A 17,339-nucleotide genomic window follows, 5' to 3' on the forward strand; every position below is an offset into this window, starting at 1 on the left:
CTGAATCCTCTATAAGATCTGTTTCCTGATTCCTGGGTTTTTAGAACTTCTTTGATTCCCAGCTAAGATGTTTGGTTTGTTTTTTGTTTTGTTTTGTTTGTTTTTTTGTTATCCAGCACAATGGGACCCCAATCCTGATTGGGACTGCTGGGGGCTACCATGATATATATGCTGCTCCAAATAGTTAAATTTATTTCACAAATCAGCCCGAACCTTAAGGAAATCCCAAATAAAATTTTAGTTTTGGAAACAGGTATTGAAAACAGCCATAACACATTCTGAAAGGATTTTGGATTAAAGGTTAGATTAATGTTGGAAAGCAGAGTGGATTGATTTAAATCAAAGTGACATAAATCAGGTTTAAATAATTTAAATCAGCAAGCGGAAAACTTTGATTTAAATCTATTTTAATCTTATTTTGCATTTGTCCTTATTTTCCTAATAAAGTTTGATTCTTACTGGTTGGTAACCATTAAAACATGTTGACTGGCAAGTAACTTCAGCCTTTACACTAAATATGGTGGTACTTTTTGCTGAGGATACATTATCTGTACAGTGTAAGCTACATAGTTGCAATTATTCAGATTATTAACTTTTACATTTGTTAAAATGATGACTGATACATTTACTAGACTTGGGTAAAGCTCCATTTGGATGAAAATTAGAATTCAATTAAAAATGTACAAACATCACTTTTTAATTTTTATATTAAATCAAACTACCTTAAATGAGCTGGATACATAAGAAACGGGATTTCCAATACAGTTTTGTATATCAAAACTAAGTGACTTATTTAACAAAAGTATTATATGTTGCTAGTGAGTTGAACTGATTGTTTCTAGTCACCATGTCCTTCAAGATCTTAGAACTATAGACCAAATCCTCACACCTCATTTAATTCATTGATTGAAAGAGGGGAAAACAAGCTTTACTACTTTTAATTCCAGGCCTGTTTCTTAACTTTGAACTAGTAGAACAAGCTGAAAAGAAAATATTTCCTCTGCACCTGCAGAAGAGGCTACTGCTGTCAAAAGCTAGTTTAGCACTTCGCTGAACCAAAGTTCCAAGTGCTTAACCAGTGATTTCCACCAACCAGTTCAGTAGCTTTTCTCCCCTGCCCCTTTTAAAACTGTCAGCAAAAATGTACTCTGTTAGAGAAGAAACTATATACTGTCATGTGAGTGGGGTTTTTTGTTGTTTTTTTTTAATTAAACTGCCTTAATAATTAAAGGCTAGATCCTCCTGCTTTCCAAGTGTGGGTCAGTGAGCACTGCCCATGACTGACTCACTCCTCCACACTCCAGCAAAATGTCAGAGCGACTTTTTCACATCTGCCCTGATCAGCCAGGTAACAGTCTCTTTATCCTAGATGAGCCTGAGATTGCCTCCACATCTGATATATGAACGAGGCAGGTTCTTAAGATGCATTAATTGTCTAACATGTCAATCACGAAAGCCAAGAGCATACTACTGTAACAGTTTCTTTCAGGTGGCAGTGTGGCTTCTCCAAAAGGAAGGGGAAAGCTGCAGAGTGAGTTAGCATTATTGTAATGACTAGATGGGTGTGTTACATTTATTTTAAGCTGCACAGCCTGATATATTCAACTTTAATATTCCCCAGCCACCTTCCTTAAGAGTATTTCAAGAAAATCAGAAGTCAAGTTCCCATCCATCTAAAACTTGACTTCCTCGGTGTCTTGAAATCATATTGAAAGCTTCCACGTTTTCATTTAAGAAATTCTCTCCCACAAAATCAGTCAGTTGCTACTATGGAAACTTCCATTTCTGTGCCATTATTAAAGCTGTTAAGTGGGAGGGAAGAGTCACTCCATGCCTATTCTTCCTCTGCTTCCCTTTTCCTGAACTCTAGAACAGTTAGTAAAAAATCTAAGACTCACTGATTTGAACAAATATTTTAAAGTTCAGCTTGAGAGTATTCCTAAGCAGGAAAATAATAAAATTCCAGTAGGGAGCCTCATCTTAAATCTTAATAGAATGAGGGACTAGAGCAGTGATACTCAGACTGAGGCTCTCAAGCCACCAGTGCCTCTTTAATGTGTCTCCTATGGCTCTTTGCAGCACATGATATTAAAATGCTGGCTGATTTAATTATTAACCACTCACAATGCTTTTACTACATTAACCAATTGTAGTTGATAAAATAATACTTTGGTCAGTCATTTGTGGAGGAGGGTGTACATACATACACACACAGTAACTCCTCACTTAGTCGTCCCGGTTAATGTTGTTTCATTGTTACATTGCTGATCAATTAGGGAACATGCTCATTTAAAGTTGCGCAATGCTCCCTTATAATGTTGCTTTGTCCACTGTTTGCAGGAAGAGCAGCCTGTTGGAGCTGGCTTGGAACTAGGGTTGACCGGCAGCCCCCCTATCAGCTCCCCACTCCCCTAAGTTCCCTGTGCGGCAGCTGCACAGCAAGCTATCAATTGCTGGCGGTTCAGCTGTCCCTCCCCCCACTGCCATGTGCTGCTCCTGCCATCTGCCTTGGAGCTGCTTCCTGAACCTCCTGCTTGTTGGGGTGGGGGCTAATGTCAGGGTGTCTCTCCCCCTCCCCCCCGTGCCTGCACCCTGCTTACCCCTTCTCCATAGAGTGGGGGGTGGGGACACAACAGGACTCAGGATGGAGGGAGCTTGCTGGCTGCAGCTGCTGTCTCAACTTCCTGATCTACTTAAAAGGGCAGTGTACTTAGAGTGGTGTCAGCCTACTTAAAGGAGCAATGCGCATCTCTCTCTCTCTCACACAGGGTGTGTCTCTCTGCCACGTTGTCTCCCCTCCCTCCATTCGTGCTGCCTTGTAGAGTGTGAGGCTACATTAACAATGTGTTAACCCTTGAGGGCTCAGCTGAATGCCAGTTCATCATTTAGCAGTAAGGCATTCCCTGGGAACTATCCCACCCTCTAACTTCACCACCTCAACCAAGCTTCACAATCATCATTGCTGTGTATAGTATTAAATTGTTTAATATATAGTTTCTTGTCTGGTGAAAAAAATTTCCCTGAAACCTAACCCCCCCCCCTCATTTACATTAATTCTTATGGGGAAATTGGATTAGTTTCACTTAGTCACATTTTTCAGGAACATAACTACAATGTTAAGCAGGGAGTTACTGTATATAATAAAAATAGTAAATAAAACAATGAATTCACACTATTATCTTTTGGATAATGTTGATTGCTGATTTGGCTCCTGAACCACTGAGGTCTGAGTATCGCTGGGCTAGAGTGTCAAAACTGCCAAATCCAAGCTCTGCATGTTGGGGTACTGGCAGTGAACGTTCAGCTCAGCCATTACCACCTCTTACAAGGGGGCAGACAATCTAATTTTCATCTGTTCCTCTATTTGATATAAATGTGCTTAAGTTACCGCAGTTAGCAGTTGATCTGGGATGCAATCAGTAAAGAATTAAAGCACAGTAACATAATACCAATCACATGGTTTTATGGAAGAAGTCTTGTCAGACTTTTTTTGGAGATTACAGTTTGGTTGACAAAAGTAACTGGCGTACTTCTGTAAGGCATTTGATTTAATACTTTATTTTATGTGCTGCAGATTCTGTTTTGTGCTATATCACAAACTAGCTAGCTCTCTAAGTAAGTGGGAATCATAGTCCATTGGGAGGGTTTCCAGTGCAATTTGTTCTTAGTCCACTGCTGTTCAATATCTTATCAGTGATCTGGAAGTGGTCAGTCAGTCTTGGTAAAGCTTGCAGATGGTGCAAAATTGGAATGGTAAATAACTGGTCGGTTCCACAGAGTGATCTAAGCTGGGCTCACTTGAATAACGTGGTTTTATACAGCTTAAGGCAAAGTTCTACATCTAGGAACCAAGAAAGTAGGATGGGGGGAAAAAGTATTTTTAAAAGCAGTGATTGGGAAAAGGACTTAGGGGTCATGGGAGATCACCAACTGAACTTAAGTTCACCGTATGATGTTGGGCTAAGAGCAAATGCAATCATTAGTTGAATAGGAAGTGTAATGGATGTATGGGACATATGTCTTGACTAATTGTTCCTTTTGGCTCTCAAATTAGAAAAGCTATCTACCTCTGTTTATCTCAAAATAGGATCCACCTATGAGGACAATAAGAAAATGGTTCACATCATGTGACAATAAGGACCCACAGATCAGCCAAGGTTGAGTGTTTCCCTCTCCAGCTACAGAACTTAAAATAGCTAAATAAGTATAATCACCTAGGCAAGAATCTCTCCTAATATGAATATGTATAAACCTCTTTCTCTCTCCCTAGTTAAAAAGAATTCCAAGTTTCCAAACAAAAGTGGCTTGTTACACATTGCGTGGGTCAAGAAGTGACGGGTGGGGAAGCTGCAAGTTGAACAACTAAGAACTGTGGCTATAAAATTGAACGTTAAATTGGGCTGTTACCCCAAGAAATCCAAGCCCCACGTTTTCATCCCAAATTATAAACTGTACATTGTTTCCTTGTAAATCAAATTTATTGTGAATAATCTTTCACCCAAAATTAGAAATAGCACATTTGTTTGCATTGTGAGTCAGATCTATATCCTATATGTGGAAAATGACACTTGTTCAGTTGTAAGTCCTAAATAATGTGAAATGCATATTGTAATCAAAGAATGTATGGAGTATGTTGTCCACATTTAGAAGATTACAGTAAAACCAACAAAATCCTTTCAAATTGTTGAGCTCTTAAATTAATAGGAAACGACTGGCAGAAGGAAGGAGAAATGTAAAGATATACAGCAGGGTAAAACTTCGGGATATTAAGAGAAATTGCTCAGAGTGGGGGATCCCAAGTGGTTGTACAGGCAAATAAGTTTTTTAATTGATTCAAACTTAAAGCCTCTGCTAAGAAGGATGAGGGGAATTTTGTTATACACCAACAACCATGTACTAGATACCAATAGAAGCAGCAGAGAAACAAACCCAAGCACCTTTTTGTTATGTCTCCTATAGGAATTGGAGGGTGGCCCTCTCCAATAGGCACTGAAACTAGGGTGTATAAAACTTAGGTTCTGTCAACTCTGAGTACATAGTGACCTAACACAAGGAGCTGCAGAATCCTAAATGCAACCAATACCCATTTCAGTCGTCACGTGGAAAGGACTGTCCCTCATCCCGAGGTTAAGAGGATAAGCAGAGGTGGTGAAATTTAATTTCAAAGATTGTAATTCCCCTTCCATTCTTTAATATAAATAACTGTAGGTTAGCTTGCTGAATCTACACTCTTCAGTTAGTGTCTCAAGTAATCATATTTTAGATCAATTTGTTTGGATTTCTAAAGGAATTAGAGATTGAAAAGAATTGTTTTAAGCAATTGCTTTTAATATTCTAAATTAGTCCCTTTTGGACTAGTCTAATAGAGGATTGTGGTTAGTGCCTTTAAAACAAGTGCACCTTTGGAAATGTGATGTTTTAGGTACTAAAGAATTGAGAATTGTTGATAAGTAAATGTAATAAGAAATATTGGTAATTTGACTGGTCTTTGATATAACAACTGAGCCTCAATTCTAGTCTGTGATAATTGCTTGCAAGACTATTGTGTATATGTGTGGTACACACAGTTGATTGTGTCTGTTTGAGTAGTGAGCTGTTGATTATATACTGATGTGGTTCTTGGTAATTTAATCAGTTCTTGGTTAAGAATAAGCAAGTGTCCCGATATGAGAAATACTGTTCAAATTAAAAATTGACATGACAAGACCTCAGTGTTCAACTAGTAAACTAACACTTTCTCTACTTTGAGATTATCCCATTAGATCAGGGGAGGGCAAACTATCTGGCCTGTTAGGGCTTTCAGTCCAGCCTGCAGGATTGCCACCCCCATGGTGCAGCGAGGTTAAGGCAGGCTCCCTGCCTGCTCCCGGAAGTGGCTGGCATCATGTCCCTGCGGCCCCTGGGAGGGAAGGGGGGGGGGCAGAGGGCTCTGTGTGCCAGGAATGGGGAACCGCAGCCAATGGGAGCTTTGGGAGTGGTACCCGCAGGTGAGGGCAGCCCACGGTGGAGCTGCCTGCCCCACCACACCCCCAGGAGCCACTGCTGGACATGCTGGATGTTTCTGGGAGCGGCGCAGGGCCAGGGCAGGCAGGGAGCCTGCCTTAGCCCTGCTGCCACCCTGGAACCGCTTGAGGGAAGCAGCACTGGGATGGAGCCTGCACCCCTGCTGAACCCCAACCCCTTGCTCTGAGCCCCTTCCTGCACTAACCCCTTGTCCTGAGCCCTTTCCTGCACACCACACCCCCTCCCACAGCCTGCACTCCCTTCTGCACCCCAACCCCCTGCCCCAGCCCTACATTCATGGCCCTGCATACAATTTCCCCACCCTGATGTGGCCCTCAGGCCAAAAAGTTTGTCTACTCCTGTATTAGATCCAGTTCTATATTGGCAAACCTAGTTTTAGATTTCAGTTTTAAAATCTAAGTAGCACCCTGGCAAATTGATAAATTGACCCTCCCCTCCCCACTTTCTTGGGATGTCCTCGTAGAACTAGGGAAGTGATATCAGCCCTCTGGCATTAGTGAGATCATTACTGGAACAATATCAAGTTGGTGTCCCAAATTTGAGAAGGATTTAGAAAAGAGCTAGACAGGTTTGAGCTCTGGAAAACCTACCTTATACTGAGACTAAAGCTGCTCCATCTGTTTAGCTTAACTTTCCATTTTCAGAAGTGACTTGATCAGAGTTTAAGGGTATGTCTACACTACGATATAAGGTCGAATTTATAGAAGTTGGTTTTTTAGAAATCAGTTTTATATATTCAAGTGTGTGTGTCCCCACAGAAAATGCTCTAAGTGCATTAAGTGCATTAACTCGGCGGAGTGCTTCCACAGTACCGAGGCTAGAGTAGACTTCCGGAGCGTTGCACTGTGGATAGCTATCCCACAGTTCCTGCAGTCTCTGCTGCCCATTGGAATTCTGGGTTGAGATCCCAATGCCTGATGGGGCTAAAACATTGTCGCGGGTGGTTCTGGGTACATATTGTCAGGCCCCCGTTCCCTCCCTCTGTGAAACCAAGGGCAGACAATCGTTTTGTGCCTTTTTTCCTGAGTTACCTGTGCAGATGCCATACCACGGCAAGCATGGAGCCCACTCAGGTAACTGTCACCGTATGTCTCCTGGGTGCTGGCAGATGTGGTATGGCATTGCTCTACAGTAGCAGCAACCCATTGCCTTCTGGCAGCAGACAGTACAGTATGACTGGTAGCTGTCCTCGTCAAGTGCCAAGGTGCTCCTGGTCACATCAGCTGGGAGCACCTGGGCAGACATGGGCGCAGGGACTAAATTTGGAGTGACTTGACCGGGTCATTCTCTTTAGTCCTGCAGTCAGTCCTATTGAACTGTCTTATGGTGAGCAGGCAGGCGCTACAGATTGCTAGCAGTCCTATTGCATTATCTTCTGCTGGGCAGGCAAGAGATGAGGATGGCTAGCAGTCCTACTGCACCATCTTCTGCTGAGCAGCCATAAGATGTGGATGGCATGCAGTCCTTCTGCACCGTCTGCTGCCAGCCAAAGATGTAAAAGATAGATGGAGTGGATCAAAACAAGAAATAGACCAGATTTTGTTTTGTATTCATTTGCCTCCTCCCCTGTCTAGGGGACTCATTCCTCTAGGTCACACTGCAGTCACTCACAGAGAAGGTGCAGTGAGGTAAATCTAGCCATGTATCAATCAGAGGCCAGACCAGCTTGTTCCAATAAGAACAATAACTTAGGTGCACCATTTCTTATTGGAACCCTCCATGAAGTCCTGCCTGAAATACTTCTTGATGTAAAACCACCCCCTTTGTTGATTTTAGCTCCCTGAAGCCAACCCTGTAAGCTGTGTCATCAGTTGCTCCTCCCTCCGTCAGAGCAACAGCAGAATCGTTCCATGCCTTTTTTCTGTGTGGATGCCATACCAAGGCAAGCATGGAGGCGGCTCAGCTCACTTTGGCAATTAGGAGCACATTAAACACCACATGCATTATCCAGCAGTATATACAGCACCAGAACCTGGCAAAGCGATACCAGGCGAGGTCAGCCTGGTCACGTGAGTGATCAGGACCTGGATACAGATTTCTCTGAAAGCATGGGCCCTGCCAATGCATGCATCATGGTGCTAATGGGGCAGGTTCATGCTGTGGAATGCTGATTCTGGGCTCGGGAAACAAGCACAGACTGGTGGGACCGCATAGTGGTGCAGGTCTGGGATGATTCCCAGTGGCTGCAAAACTTTTGCATGCATAAGGGCACTTTCATGGACCTTTGTGACTTGCTTTCCGCTGCCCTGAGGTGCATGAATACCAAGATGAGAGCAGCCCTCACAGTTGAGATGTGAGTGGCGATAGCCCTGTGGAAGCTTGCAACACCAGACAGCTACCGGTCAGTTGGGAATCAATTTGGAGTGGGCAAATCTACTGTTGGGGCTGCTGTGATGCAAGTAGCCCACGCAATCAAAGATCTGCTGATATCAAGGGTAGTGACCCTGGGAAATGTGCAGGTCATAACGGATAGCTTTGCTGCAATGGGATTCCCTAACTGGGGTGGGGCCATAGATGGAACCCATATCCCTGTTTTGGCACTGGAGCACCAAGCTGCTGAGTACATAAACCGCAAGGGGTACTTCTCAATAGTGCTGAAAGCTCTGGTGGATCACAAGGGACGTTTCACTAACATCAACGTGGGATGGCCAGGAAAGGTGCATGACGCTCGCATCTTCAGGAACTCTGGTCTGTTTCAAAAGCTGCAGGCAGGGACTTTATTCCCAGACCAGAAAATAACTGTTGGGGATGTTGAAATGCCTATATGTATCCTTGGGGACCCAGCCTACACCTTAATGCCATGGCTCATGAAGCCGTACATAGGCAGCCTGGACAGTAGTCAGGAGCTGTTCAACTACAGGTTGAGCAAGTGCAGAATGGTGGTAGAATGTGCATTTGGACATTTAAAGGCACGCTGGCGCAGTTTACTGACTCGCTTAGACCTCAGCAAAACGAATATTCCTACTGCTATTACTGCTTGCTGTGTGCTCCACAATATCTGTGAGAGTAAGGGGGAGATGTTTATGGCAGGGTGGGAAGTTGAGGCAAATCACCTGGCTGCTGGTTACGTGCAGCCAGACACCAGGGCACTTAGAAGAGCACAGGAGGGTGCAGTATGCATCAGAGAAGCTTTGAAAACCAGTTTCATGACTGGCCAGGCTACAGTGTGAAAGTTCTGTTTGTTTCTCCTTGATGAAACCCCCTGCCTCTTGGTTCACTCTACTTCCCTGTAAGCTAACCACCCTCCCCTCCTCTCTTTGATCACCGCTTGCAGAGGCAATAAAGACAGGTTTCAGAGTAACAGCCGTGTTAGTCTGTATTCGCAAAAAGAAAAGGAGTACTTGTGGCACCTTAGAGACTAACCAATTTATTTGAGCATGAGCTTCCGTGAGCTACAGCTCACTTCATCAGATGCATACCATGGAAACTGCAGCAGACATTACATACACACAGAGATCATGAAACAATACCTCCTCCCACCCCACTGTCCTGCTGGTAATAGCTTATCTAAAGTGATCATCAAGTTGGGCCACTTCCAGCACAAATCCAGGTTTTCTCACCCTCCACCCCCCCCCCCCCCCACACACACACAAACTCACTCTCCTGCTGGTAATAGCCCGTCCAAAGTGACAACTCTCTTCACAATGTGTATGATAATCAAGGTGGGCCATTTCCTGCACAAATCCAGGTTCTCTCACCCCCCTCAAAAACCACACACACAAACTCACTCTCCTGCTGGTAATAGCTTATCCAAAGTGACCACTCTCCCTACAATGTGCAAGTTTGTGTGGGTGGTTTTTGGAGGGGGGTGAGAAAACCTGGATTTGTGCTGGAAATGGCCCAACTTGATGATCACTTTAGATAAGCTATTACCAGCAGGACAGTGGGATGGGAGGAGGTATTGGTTCATGATCTCTGTGTGTATATAATGTCTGCTGCAGTTTCCACGGTATGCATCCGATGAAGTGAGCTGTAGCTCACGAAAGCTCACACTCAAATAAATTGGTTAGTCTCTAAGGTGCCACAAGTACTCCTTTTCTTCGAGAGGCAATAAAGTCATTGTTGCGTCACATTCATGCATTCTTTCTTCATTCATCACACAAAGAGGGGGATGACTACCAAGGTAGCCGAGGAGGGAAGGAAAATGCCACACAGCACTTTAAAAGTTACTACATTAAAATTTATTGAATGCCAGCCGCCTTTTTTTGGGGCAATCCTCTGTGGTGGAGTGGCTGGTTGGCCGGTAGCCCCCCCCCCACCGCGTTCTTGGGCCTCTGGGTGTGGAGGCTATGGAAATTGGTTACACAGGGGCTGTAGTGGCAGTCTGTGCTCCAGCTGTTGAGCTGCAGCAAAGGCCATACACTGGAGCATACTGGTTTGGTCCTCCAGCAGCCTCAGCCTTGAATCCTGCCTCCTTTCATCAAGCTGCTGCCACATTTGAGCTTCAGCCCTGTCTTCAGCCTGCCACTTACTCTCTTCAGCCGGCCACCTCTCCTCCCGGTCATTTTGTGCTTTCCTGCACTCTGACCTTATTTGCCTCCATGCATTCGTCTGTGCTCTGTCAGTGTGGGAGGACAGCATGAGCTCAGAGAACATTTCATCGCGAGTGTGTTTTTTTTTCTTTCTAAGCTTCACTAGCCTCTGGGAAGGAGAAGATCCTGTGATCATTGAAACACATGCAGCTGGTGGAGAAAAAAAAGGGACAGCGGTATTTAAAGAGACATTTTATAAAACAGTGGCTACACTCTTTCAGGGTAAACCTTGCTGTTAACATTACATACATAGCACATGTGCTTTCGTTACAAGGTCGCATTTTGCCTCCCCCCACCACATGGCTACCCCCTCAACCTTTCCCCCTCCCTTTGGCTAACAGCGGGGAACATTTCTGTTTAGCCACAGGCAAACAGCCCAGCAGGAACAGGCTCCTCTGAGTGTCCCCTGAAGAAAAGCACTCTATTTCAACCAGGTGACCATGAATTATATCTCACGCTCCTGAGGATAACACAGAGAGATAAAGAACGGATGTTGTTTGAACACCAGCAAACATACACTGCAATGCTTTGTTGTACAATGAGTCAGCCGCGAATGCCAGGGCAAAGTAATCCCTTCACATGCTTGCTTTTAAACCATGTACAGTATTTTAAAAGGTACACTCACCAGAGGTCCCTTCTCCGCCTGCCTGGTCCAGGAGGCAGCCTTGGGTGGGTTTGGGGGGTACTGGCTCCAGGTCCAGGGTGAGAAACAGTTCCTGGCTGTTGGGAAAACCGGTTTCTCCGCTTGCTTGCTGTGAGCTATCTACAACCTCATCATCATAGTCTTCGTCCCCAAAACCTGCTTCCGTATTGCCTCCATCTCCATTGAAGGAGTCAAACAACACGGCTGGGGTAGTGGTGGCTGAACCCCCTAAAATGGCATGCAGCTCATCATAGAAGCAGCATGTTTGGGGCTCTGACCCGGAGTGGCCGTTCGCCTCTCTGGTTTTCTGGTAGGCTTGCCTCAGCTCCTTAAGTTTCACGCGGCACTGCTTCGGGTCCCTGTTTTGGTCTCTGTCCTTCATGCTCTGGGAGATTTTGACAAAGGTTTTGGCATTTCGAAAACTGGAACGGAGTTCTGATAGCACGGATTCCTCTCCCCATACAGCGATCAGATCCCGTACCTCCCGTTCGGTCCATGCTGGAGCTCTTTTAAGATTCTGGGACTCTATCATGGTCACCTGTGCTGATGAGCTCTGCATGGTCACCTGCAGCTTGCCACGCTGGCCAAACAGGAAATGAGATTCAAAAGTTCGCGGTTCTTTTCCTGTCTACTTGGCCAGTGCATCTGAGTTGAGAGTGCTGTCTAGAGCGGTCACAATGGAGCACTCTGGGATAGCTCCCGGAGGCCAATACCGTCGAATTGTGTCCACAGTACCCCAAATTCGAGCCGACAAGGCCGATTTAAGCGCTAATCCACTTGTCACGGTGGAGTAAGGAAATCGATTTTAAGAACCCTTTAAGTCGAAATAAAGGGCTTCATCGTGTGGACGGGTGCAGGTTTACATCGATTTAATGCTGCTAAATTCGACCTAAGTACCAACAGGAGTTGATGAAAGGCATAACAAGATGTAAGGGCTGAAACTGAAGCTAGATTACACTAGAAAAGGGTGCACATTTTTTAAGAGAGGGTAAAAATGGAATAATTTATCTAAGGGCTAGTCTCCACTAGAAGTGCTACAGCAGTGCAAGACTGGTGAAGATGCTCTGTACTGACTGGAGGGAGGTGGTTTTATAATGCTGATGGGAGAGCTTTGCGAGAGCTGCTTCTGCTGACAGCACTGTCCACACCAGTTTTTAGGCTAGTGTAATACACATCACTTGTGGAGGTGGCTTATTCGCACTCCTAAGTGACAAATTATAATGACATAAGTGGTAGTGCATACAAGCCCTAAGAATGTGGTGAATTCTGCATCACTTAAACAAGATTGGATGTCTTTTTTTTTAGATTTTCTTGGTCAAATAGAATTTATGGGCTTGTTGTAGGAACCAGTAGGTGAAATTCTTACCTAAATTATGCAAATTAGACCTCAATAGTCCCTCTGGCCTCAGTTTTTTTTAATACCTAAACTTCATACAGTTGGGACATATTAATGTCCTTTGCTTGTCTCTCAAAAAGCTTCTTGCTACACCTATTTTTACCGTGCAGTTAATTTCCATGTTGCTTCATTTGTGTTTCTGAGGTGGTCCCTTACTCCATGAAACTCCTTTCTGGGGAGAGGACAAGATTAAGGAGTTTGCTTCTTCCTTTAACATCTCTCCCAGAAGGCCCAGCTTATACTGACTTCTGCTTTTTGCAAGGCACAGCTGTCTAATAGACTTTTTACTACCCTAAACAAGCATGGCTGTTAACTACTTTTTCCAGGCTGACTTCAGGCACTCTCTGGGCTATGTTTTTATTAATCCTGGTTTAGATGGGGGTACAAGAAACAGTATATAGTACCTCAAACTTAATCAAGAAATTAGAGTTGAGAATTTCTGGCAATCCTCCCAGACTTTGTAAACCATCTTGAAATCATGTAAGATGCTTTCTGTAATCATATAAATCAACATTTCTTATGGCAGTGAACACCAGGCTTATGAAAAATGAGTTGCTTAAAAAGAAAATACATTGAATTATTTCACATGGAAACTGGCCAGATCACTCATGTTGTAGAAAGGCCATTTAAAAGGTTTTTTACCACTGTACTCACTGTTTAATAGAATACCCCTTTACCCCCTCCCTCCAACAGATAGCCTTGGTATTAGCACTGAAAAAAGCACTGATATATTATTCCTCAGAAATATTTCTTGAAATACAAATGACAAATAAGATAAGCAACTTGGTTAGAAAGCGGTTACCTAGCCAACATCACTAAACTGATCATTTCTTTTTGAGAAGTCATTATCTGGCAGTTCTATCATGACACACTGTTCTAAAGATTGCAACATATTTTTATGAAATTCTGAAGTTTTACCCGTTGAGAATCCGATTAAAATCCTGATGGATGTGCCCTGACAGTAAGCTCTAGAATATGATTTAGTCTCTCTCCCATGTAAGAAAACTATACATACGTAGAAGAGCCAGGATTTGATAACAAGTTACAGCTTTTGGCTTTACAGTAGTTTCTAGGGGAAGATAAGAGACCTTAAGTTTGTTGTTTATCACTAAGGTGCCTATATAGCAAACTGCAATGATGTATCTCGTTTTTTGTAATCATAGGCAGCAAAACTCCTTTATGAATCCCGGGACCAATAACAGCAGCAAGTTGTCTGAGCTCTGACGGAAGAGACCAGCTCTATGAAAAACCGCTTCTCACTTTTTGCTAGTTACTTTGATCCATGGTAATTGGTATTATGAACCCCTCTACCCCAAATGTGGTTCATTATGTAAGCACTGGCAAATGCAATGTGAGTATTTTGGAACCATGAGTATTCACTTATCTAGTGTGCAATATGTATACAATTAATGCTTTAAACATAGCCTCATGTTTAAGACTTCATTATTTTGTTAAATCTTATTGGCACTTAATATGGAAAACGAAAGTATGACCTGCACTACAGCTAAAATGTATAGCACAATTTTTGTAGTACCAATTATGTATACTATATGTATTTAATTTGTTGGCTACAAACAGCAAACAAATGTATTTGTAAGTCTCTTCTACAGAGATCTCAGGTGTTTTTCTTATCCAAATGTTGAAGATCAATGTACAATGAAATCTGCCTTAGATACCCTTTTATAGAAATAATCATTTTGGGTTCTTATCATGTGATCAAACACTTAGATAAGTTTCACCAAATACCACAAACTGGGTTGTATGAACATGACCTCTTGGAGCCCGTATGTAGGAAAATACAAGCTTCCAGAAAATGATTTTGAAGTTTTGTATTCATTTTACTTGTTGTAATGACCTTTTGCTAATTAATCTGATTATTGTAACTAATGTTTGGACATACTGTATACAGTATTTTAAATGTACAAGTCTTATGGATTAGATGAATTCATACTTATTGAAAATAAGCAAAATGCTCAAGATAGCATTTACTTTAACTTGCTAAGCAACTTAAGCTAACTTTCAACCTTAAAGACTTCAATATTCTTGGTTTGAGTGGAGGAGAGAATAAAAGGCTATTTACAATACCCAAAAATGTCCTGTGCCTCCTGTCCAAATGGTACACTCTGTTCAAGCACTCTAGCATGAACTAGAAAATCTCATATATTCAGCTGTTCTAAGAAAACCAACTAGGAGTTTGCTGGCTGCACTTGGTAGTGAATGAAGTTCAAACATTCAGACTGTCCTTGAAGAATAGAAGCTAGCAGTTTAAGGTGAAAAATTGTTTTTAAGTGAGAAAGCCTACCTAGTCACAGAGCAACACCTCTTGGGCGTGTGCAGCACCTTCAGCCTTTTCTTCTTTGTATTGCCAAGCTAGCCTCTTAGTACTATGCACACCCAATTGTGACTAAATTATCCTCATTCAGTGTGGATTAGTTTTGCAGGTTAGGTGGACAAAGGTTACAGTACTTTGCCATTGCCTAACATTAGTTTAAAACAAACACTTCAAAATGCAGCCATGCCTTAGCAGTATTTTATTATACACTAATCCAGAGAACATGAAAATGTGCATCATAGGCTCTTGAAATTGTCACATTCATGTACCAAATGTTCTTTAATATCCTTTCACGTTTCATCACCACAATATATACAATTAATGTTAAATGGTGGTAAAAGCAAATTACAGCGCTGCATAAATGCTATATAAATTATACACAAGACTTGTACATGAGTTAAGCCAACTGGCCTACACTTTAATGGAAGAAAAAATGCAAAACACATGGCTACAACTTATGAGAAATTCAAAATATATTTCTGGTATATAAAACCATGTACAATTAACTCCAGTGAAGTGCTTTGCGCTTTTTTTTTTTTTTTTGCTTGAAACTACAATGTAGTGGAAAAGTTATTGCATAACTCACCCTGGCAATAGGTGTAGGGCTGCCAAGAACCACAGAAACTGTCCTTACCAAAATAGCAAATTATTGCCATTCTCAAATCCTTCTCGAACTCCTTGTTTCTCCTTCCTGTCATTGACTCTCAATATTAGTACAACTAGCTCTCCACTTTTTAGTCCTTCAGCTACTCAGGCAGACTTCAAGTTAGTGTACCTCTTAGCGTATCAGACGCTTACCCTTCTCAACTATTGCACTTTCATCCATGCAAACATACAAATCCTTTAATCTGACTGCAAATCCACTGTTATATGTTCTTTTGTTCCAAACAGACAAGTTCACAGGTTAGTGGGAGTGGGACCTGTAACTTAAATTAGTAGAGGTAAAACTCGTGTAATAAGCTGAATACCAAGAAAATGAACAAGTTGATTGTATACTTCTCAAAATCCCTACACTAAACACTAGTTTTGATTCTTTTAGCTTGTCATTTAAATGCAAACAAAATCTAGATCCTAGCATCTCTAAAGCTTCTGTTTGAGCTTTGTAAAGGGTATCTTTACACTGCAGCTGTGCTGCTGTAGCATGATGCTTCCTCCAGTGAGGGAAGGGGTTTTTCCATTGCTGTAGGTAAACTACCTCATGCAATAGCTGCATGTATGGTAGGGGTCAGGTCAATCTAACTGTCATACAGGATGTAAAATTGTTCACAGCCCTGAGCAATGTAGCTAGGTTGACTTAAGTCTTATGTGTAGAGCAGGCCTTAGACTAGGACTTAAGATATGTTAACTAATGTTCTATTTCTAAATCCTAGAATGTGTGTGTGTGTGTGTGTGTGTGTGTGTGTGTATATATAGAGCGCCTTGGTTACTGCTTATGCACTTAGCATGTGAAAGTCTTCTCTGTAGCACACAGTCAGTAATGAGTAAACAACATTCAATGGTGTCAAAATATATCCAAAATCTTGACACATGGGACAGTTATTGTAGGATTAGAACAGACTGGACAGCACATCTGCAATTTGGAAATGACATTTGTGAATATTTAACACAAACCTCCACCTGTGGACTCTTCTATAAGAATATTTTTGGTATTTAGAGTTGACAAAATACTGTAGACTGCAAGTACCTCTCCCAGTCAGTGATTGGTTACATGGAATTATCTTCATTTACAAACTGCAGATTTTTAAATCCTTGACTGCTGTCCACTAACAAGAGAGAGCACCATTTAAAAACAAAGATTATAATTTTATTTCTCCAGTTGAAATGTGATAGAAAAGGATGACTCCAGTGTGGGTTTAAGCTTCCAGTTACCAGCCACGTATTACACTGCCAAACAACTGAATTCAAGCAAGGGTTCGCTGCCGAGGCTTTATTCTTGGATATAGCTGCAAAACAAAATCAAAAGTAAATACCCAAGCTTTAGATGTGATAACTAGAAAATCAAGTCTATAATTAACATATAACCTGCTTACAGCCAAAAGGCTATTTCTGATTACACATGAATGGATTGTACAGCAAAGGGTAAGACGTCATTAACATGTTGTCCACTGGACATATTTAGTACATTTCTTTAGATTACAAAGTGACATGCAAGTCTGAACAATTCAAGAGGAAACTCAAACCTTTAACAGTCTCCTAACCTAATTAACTAATGCTATTAACTATTTTTATGTTCGTCCTTCAGCAGGTGGCAGTAAATAGGTATAACTTTCCATCATTTTATGCAGTCAAAGTGAAAGTTTACCAGTTGCATAATTCCAATCTGCATTTTAGCCACATCTACCTTCTTGGCAGGTAAATAGAACAAACTCCCACCAGGAGTGATCCATGCCACAAACTTGTTACATCCCAATT

The 17,339-nt window shown here is 42.2% G+C and overlaps 3 protein-coding genes across 10 annotated transcripts in view; 1 reads left to right on the top strand and 2 right to left on the bottom strand.

Moving 5' to 3' along the window:
• The window catches only part of ZFYVE21 (zinc finger FYVE-type containing 21), a 36,647-nt gene extending 22,235 nt beyond the window's left edge, over positions 1-14,412 (top strand). For 2 of the 5 annotated variants that reach the window (XM_084631023.1, XM_084631024.1), the window contains one exon: positions 13,759-14,412. In XM_084631023.1, the coding sequence (XP_084487149.1) occupies positions 13,759-13,794 (36 nt within the window). In that variant the 3' untranslated portion in view covers positions 13,795-14,412. Of the gene's footprint in view, positions 1-4,087; positions 4,158-4,270; positions 5,266-13,758 lie in introns of those variants that run through there. The other 3 variants (XM_084631020.1, XM_084631021.1, XM_084631022.1) reach the window with 3 other exon arrangements.
• On the bottom strand, positions 10,009-13,752 carry LOC311522091 (uncharacterized protein). Its single transcript, XM_084631018.1, has 2 exons — positions 11,182-13,752; positions 10,009-10,706 (listed from the first exon to the last, which is right to left on the bottom strand). The coding sequence occupies exons 1-2, from the start codon at positions 11,756-11,758 to the stop codon at positions 10,312-10,314; spliced, it is 972 nt and encodes a 323-aa protein (XP_084487144.1). The 5' UTR covers positions 11,759-13,752; the 3' UTR covers positions 10,009-10,311.
• Positions 14,413-15,320: 908 nt separating the features above from the next.
• Positions 15,321-17,339, bottom strand: part of PPP1R13B (protein phosphatase 1 regulatory subunit 13B) — a 139,159-nt gene continuing 137,140 nt past the window's right edge. For all 4 annotated transcript variants that reach the window (XM_084630988.1, XM_084630991.1, XM_084630990.1 and 1 more), the window contains exon 18: positions 15,321-16,870. In XM_084630988.1, the coding sequence (XP_084487114.1) occupies positions 16,829-16,870 (42 nt within the window). In that variant the 3' untranslated portion in view covers positions 15,321-16,828. The remainder of the gene's footprint in view (positions 16,871-17,339) is intronic.

Source organism: Lepidochelys olivacea (assembly GCF_965140295.1).
Source record: "Lepidochelys olivacea isolate rLepOli2 genome assembly, chromosome: 6".
In the NCBI taxonomy this organism is placed as follows: domain Eukaryota; kingdom Metazoa; phylum Chordata; order Testudines; family Cheloniidae; genus Lepidochelys; species Lepidochelys olivacea.

Excerpts from the sequence above, each read along its gene's own strand:
- LOC311522091 (XM_084631018.1), bottom strand. The coding sequence starts at position 11,758 with ATGCAGAGCTCATCAGCACAGGTGACCATGATAGAGTCCCAGAATCTT. Across the intron at positions 10,707-11,181 it reads AGGCGGAGAAGGGACCTCTG|CTGCATGTGTTTCAATGATC; the intron begins GTGAGTGTACCT and ends TTTCTCCACCAG.